Source organism: Lolium rigidum, chromosome 3, assembly GCF_022539505.1.
Source record: "Lolium rigidum isolate FL_2022 chromosome 3, APGP_CSIRO_Lrig_0.1, whole genome shotgun sequence".
Lineage (NCBI taxonomy): Eukaryota > Viridiplantae > Streptophyta > Magnoliopsida > Poales > Poaceae > Lolium > Lolium rigidum.
The window spans coordinates 11,019,488-11,025,857 of NC_061510.1; the positions used below are offsets into that span (position 1 = coordinate 11,019,488).

The 6,370-nt window shown below is 46.8% G+C and overlaps 1 protein-coding gene across 1 annotated transcript; it reads right to left on the reverse strand.

Moving 5' to 3' along the window:
* Positions 1 to 5,590: 5,590 nt before the first annotated feature.
* On the reverse strand, positions 5,591 to 5,968 carry LOC124694491 (cortical cell-delineating protein-like). The gene has a single exon (XM_047227477.1). It carries the CDS (start codon positions 5,966 to 5,968, stop codon positions 5,591 to 5,593), a length of 378 nt encoding a protein of 125 aa, XP_047083433.1.
* Between the last annotated feature and the right edge of the window lie 402 nt (positions 5,969 to 6,370).

Sequence of the window (6,370 nt, forward strand, 5' to 3'; positions counted from 1 at the left end):
GATTGTATACCTCGTATTCGATTATAGACGCTAGTACCGAGGAGTACCAGGAGGAGGAGGTCTACCAGGAAGAAGAAGAAAACTTTGATCAATACGCCACTGAAGGAAAGCTAATATTCTTGCAAGCTACCTTAGTGCAAAGCTCTCCTAGAGCAAGGCACTCTTACATAATATTTTATGCTTAATGATCCCAATCCAAGTTTTTACCTTACAAGCTTTTGACTTTGGTTTATCAAAGTTTACTTTTGATTCATGATTCACTTTGTCTGGTTATGGAGTAGTACAAGAGCATCAAATTTAGCCTAGAGCAATACAAGCTAATTAGCACCCCTCATGACTAGTTGCTAGTGCTAAAAACTAAAAATGACTACTCTAGATGGGAACATGTGATTTGAAATGACTTTGAAAACCTTGGAATGATGAGACATTCTATTGAAAGATTTTGAAGGTGATTGTGACTTGGATGACATGATGAATTTGATAAAAACTGATGATTGGGTTGGATGCGATACCATTCCAATTCTTGAGTACCCCCATAATACCTGATTATGGGTAAGGCTTTAGCTGGAAATTTATGTATCTTAGTATGGGTTCCCTCTGAACAAGCGTCATAGAGGTTATGCCGAGGTTGCCTCCATTGAAAGTGAAATGACGCGAAAAGAGTTGAATGTACCACCCAAGCCCTGTGCAGTTCCCAGGATAGCAGTTTGTTATCACTGGGAGGCCAAGCTTATGGGGAGAGGTGCCTATACTAGGATGTGTAAGTGAAATATTAATGGTTGATGATCCGCATATTGAGTTATGATTATTCAGGGTTATCCCTAACGGATGTAATCAAATGTTATGGCACAAGTGTGCAACCTCTGCAGAGTGTAAACCTATTCGAATAGCCGCGTCCTCGGTCATGGACAGTTGGAAAGGCCATATTGTTCCGTCATCAGAACTTTTCCGAAAGGTGACTTATGGTTTTGAACTTGAAAAGGTGACTTTGTTTTTGAATCACAACATGGTTGTGGGAATGACACTAATGTTCCCACTTGAGTTAAGTTAGGCAATTGAAGAGTCTTTGTTTACTAAATGCTTATAAAATAAAACTGGCTTTATGCAAATAACATAGAGCTTAGAACACTCTCACTAAAACTGTTAGTACTTACACTAGTATTAGTTTGCGAGTACTTGAAAGTACTCACGGCTATGTCCCTGGCTATTCAAATGACCAGATTATGAAGAGGAGCAACAATATCAGCAGGACGGACAGCAGGACGTCTATGACAACTAGGAGCTTCTCCTGACGTCAAGCGTTGCCTGTGGAATAGATGGACTCTACTACGTATTCCCGCTATGTGTTATGTATTGATCCTTAGATCAAGTGTTGTAATGAGACTGGATCATGTGATCCTTTTTGTTGTAAGACTATTATGGTGTTGTAATGAATGATGTGCTATGATATGAACTTATTATGTCTCGCAAAAACAATCTTCCTGGGATTGTGATGTATGGCATAATAGGCATCTCGACTTAAAAATCCGGGTGTTGACATCCCATATGGACACCTACTACGACTATGAACACGCACATACACGCCACAACAAACAAGATATGCAGGTACGACTGGCAGCCGGCAAGGCGAAGAACGCGTGTCCATCTAGTAAGCTATTAATCTTGGAAAGTATCAAACCTCTCCTAAGGATACCCATACTCACAATTAAAGAAAACGAAAATTATCTGTTATTAAAAGAAGGGCTTTGTCGTTGTTTAGGTCAAACACTATAAAAAAATTACTTTGCAATAGTACATTCGAAGAACAATATTCTAGGATGGTACCAGTAGCCTTACTTCAGGTTGGAATACAAAATGGGTGGAACAACATAAAGTATGACCTAATGGACCGTAAATCAGGTAGGACTTCCATGTTGACACATACATTCTATCAAAAGATTTATATGAGTTGCAAAAAATATCTACAAGCTCACACTCAAAGAATACATGCATGCAGGGCATAGTGTACAACGGGTAGCAAAACATCAGTTTTATTACCCAGTATTCATTTAATTGCTTCCAGTAATCTGTTCTTTTAAGAAAAACTTAGGAACATGCCGAAAAAATACCAAAATAGGTATCTGCAGCAAACATTTAACTCAGGATAGAGCAAATTAAGATCCATGGTAACTATTGAAGATCACATCTCAAGCAATTTATAGAAGATAATAAAGCAAGCTTTGATCCATCCTCACAATGTTCCTCATATATAATTACTCAGATTTGAACTTTTCAGAACACTAGATTTTTCCTCATAAACGAATTGAGAAGTTAAAGCCTACTTAACATATGGCATTCCAAATGATGTATTTCAGACTTCGCTTGCGTGCAAGTCTATCCCTAACTCCCAAGCATAAGCTGACGTGTGACCTTAGGACGCCCGCGGCAACAACCTTAGAGCATCTCCAGCCGCGTCCCCCAAACCGTCCCCCAAACCGCGCCGGATTAAGCGTTTGGGGGACGTGTTTTGTTCGTGCCGCGTTTGGGGGACGTCGCTTCCCAGCCGCGTCCCCCAAACGCCGCCCCCAAACATTTAAAATAATTTTTTTAACACATAGACCATTTATATCAAATGTAGCATATGAAAAAAAATGTTTTCGAGGATTGTTTTCAAATTAAATTACAACAAACAATAAAACAAGTAATCAAATATAATAAAAAGGGCTAGATGATACATCAAGGTGCCACGGCATTTTCTTTGATCCTCCACAAATGCTCAACGAGATCAGCTTGAAGTTGCTCATGCACATTGCTGTCACGGATCTCTGCGTGCATGACGACAAAATCAGCAAAATCTGCAGGCAACTCATGATCAACCTCCGCGAGAGGGCCTTGACACTCATAGGGACCAACATGTGACCTAACATGATTCTTGCGGTCATCCTCGATGATCATGTTGTGCATGATCACACAAGCCTGCATCACCTCCCACATTTGGTCGTGAGACCAGCTTAGAGCAGAGGTACCGGACAATGGCAAATTGTGCTTGAAGCACACCAAATGCCCGCTCGACATCCTTCCTGCAAGCCTCCTGTCGTGTAGCAAAGTGAGAATTCTTCAGACCTGATGGATTCGAGATTGTTTTGACAAAAGTGGCCCATTTTGGATATATACCATCGGCTAGATAATAGCCTTTGGTATATTGGTGGCCATTGATCTCATAGTTGCATCGCATGGTGGAGCATGCCCTTCCACTAGTCTGCTGAACACCGGAGACCGCTGCAACACGTTGATGTCATTGTGTGATCCCGCCATGCCAAAGAAAGAATGCCAAATCCACAGGTCATAATCTGCCACAGCTTCAAGCACCACACTTGCAATATCCATGACGCCCTTTGTATATACCTTGCCAAGCAAACGGGCAGTTCTTCCATGCCCGGTGCATGCAATCGATGCTTCCAAGCATTCCAGGAAATCCTCCGGCAGCATTTTGTGCCATGATCCTTGCGAGTCTCTTCCTCGGTTGGCCCTCTCAAGTAGTATTTGCCAAACTTTCCCACCACAGCTCGGCAAAACTTGTACATGCACTCAATGGCAGTAGACTCACTCATGCGAAGGTAGTCGTCCTGTGTATCGGCAGGTGCTCCGTATGCAAGCATCCTCATGGCGGCGGTGCACTTCTGAATGGATGAGAACCCGAGAACGCCTACAGCGTCGAGCTTGAGCTTGAAGTAGGGGTCGAACTCTCGAACGCCGTGGAGGATATTCATGAACAGGCCCTTGCTCATCCTGTACCGGCGCCGAAAATTGTCGGCATGTGTTGCCCCGTCGGCGAAGTAGTCGTTGTGCAGCATGGCATGCCCCTCCATCCTCTGCCGGGGCTTCGACTTCCTTCTTCCCGGCCTTGATCCTCCGCGGCGCGGCCTCTTCCTCTTCTCCGCCTCGGCGTCAAGCATGTCCTGGAGGGACGCGATGATCAGCAAATGCTCCCGCAGGTCGTCGTCGAACGCTTGCTCGTCCTCCAGCAGCAGGGCAACCATCTCATCGTCGCTGTCCATGGCTAAAGCAAAATCAATGGTTAAAATTGCGCCGAGGCAGACGACGCAACAAACAGCGACCAATCGCGCCTACCTGGCAAGTCGTCGAGCACCTTCTGTGCGCGGAGGTGGGGCGGATTTGACGGCGCGTTCTGGGAGGCGCTGGCGACGCGGCGGCGGCGGCACGACCGGCGGGAGCCCCAGCCGCGACAACGGTGCTGACTCGCAGCACAGATCAGACGCCCAAACGGCCGGGAAATCCAGCGGCGGCGGTGGGGTGGGAGGCGCGGGAAGGAAGGAGCGACGAGAAAAGAGGCGCGAACCAACGGTTTATGCAAATAGTCGCCGACATGTGGGAGCCCGCCTCGCTTTTCGTTGTGTCCGGCGTCCCCGGAGCGTCCCCTGTGGGACGGGGACGGGCTCGGGGCGCCGGACACCGTATCGGGGCGCGCCGGACAAAAAAGGGCTTTGGGGGACGCGGCTGGAACGCTTTTTTTGTCCGGCGCGCCCCAAATCGCTTTGGGGGACGGTTTGGGGGACGCGACTGGAGATGCTCTTATCACGCACCATATCTCCAAGCTGCGATGATTTCGATCCTCCTCATCAACCCCCCAATGTCCATAGCGAGGTTAAGCTAGGAGAATGCTTGAATCGGCCCTTGCATGACGGTGTTCTTCAATTGGAGAGGACACTTCTCGGATCTAAATCTCTCTCGCACCCGTTCTTCGTGGTCAAGGTGCCAAAGGGCATGGGATTTCTTAATAAAAACCCTGTGGAGTTGTTCTTCCTGAGATTCGATGACATCTTAAACATGTTCCACTTGATGCGGCTCCACCCAACCTTGGTCTGCCATGTTGGGCTCAGCATGGGGTGCAAGATCATCAGATGGCGCGTGATGCACGGTTAGCATGAGGGGACAAGAGGACAAGCATCTTGTGTGTGCGCGATGTCGAGAAAGTAGACGAAGCCGCAATCTCCTGAATTGTAGTGCATGCGCGCTAGCTGCTTATGGTGAGATCCGGATGTACACTACACTCTAATGGCCTGGATGGTTACGAGATCATGTGGCCAGTGCTTTTGCTGAGTTCCATCTAAAAGAACCTATGTTCATTCCAATCGAACTGTATGTTATGAATTGTTAGGTTAATCATTGCCTCAAAAACATATGAACAAGTGAGAAGAACTAACCGGTGTATGAAAAAAACAAGTGGATCAGATCATGATTCAAGATAAGTCTGTGGGTGCAACATTGCATGTACAAACAAGCTAACATGTCACGGGTTAAGAGAACAGAACATGGACAAACTTTAACTGATTCCACGTGTACATGTATGTATACATCCTTTTACAAATATATGGGAATCATTTGGACACCACAAACAGCAAGATACATTTATCGACGACTTTGGCGTACGTGGTCGCAGCCGGCCGAACTGGAAACTTCAAGCAAATCATGAAGAGGAGGAAATTAACAAAAATACAGTAAAATCACGAAATAAGATTTGTATGTGGATATGGACGGGATGTATGTGGAAGATGAACTGATGGTGCATGGTTTGTGCTGGACGGATGGATCAGAGGGGGCAGGTGAAGTTTTCGGGGCAGGTCTTGCCGCACTTGTTGAGGAGGAGGTTGAGGTCGACGGGGACGTTGAGCTTGAGCCCGAGGACGTTGGCCTTGATGGCGGTGCAGAGGCACACGGCGGCGTCCAGGTCGGCAAGCCCTTTGAGCAGCGGGCAGCACTGCTCGTTCGCCGGCACGCCCAGCTTGAGCTTGACCAGGTTTAGCACGTTGGCGCACACCTGGAGCTTAAGCGTGCCGATCGAGCAGTGGCTGGTGGAGGGCGGTGGGAGGATTGGTGGGGTGGGGCAGTATGGGGTGCAGCCGTGGGCAACGGCGGCGAGGAGGACAAGGTTCAAGGCCAGGAACAGGGCCAGCTTAGAGGGCGCCATTATGCAGATCGATCGCTATTAGCTAGTGATCGATGAATCTCTTGGTAGGCTAGGCTCTGCGGCACTTGCTTGGGATGGTTTTCTTGGGTTGTTTGGGCTGCTATTTATATCCCAGGTGTGTAGATCATTTCAGAAAGAAAAAAATAGCCACCCACGATCGAACGATTATTGGAGCTGAGAGCTGCGCGCGCCACCCGACTGTCCTTCCTATAAATATAATCTAAAAGATAATCTTGACAGAGAATAGGACACGGAAATGTATATACTGGCAGCGCTAGGAGCTGGCATTCATCATATTGAGGGTCACGGGAGGCATATATAGCTAGGATCCACCCAAAAGAAAAAGCAGACATAATATAGGTGATCTTATATGGTTTTGATTCCATCTAGTGGCCACGCATG

Excerpts from the sequence above, each read along its gene's own strand:
- LOC124694491 (XM_047227477.1), bottom strand. The coding sequence starts at position 5,968 with ATGGCGCCCTCTAAGCTGGCCCTGTTCCTGGCCTTGAACCTTGTCCTC.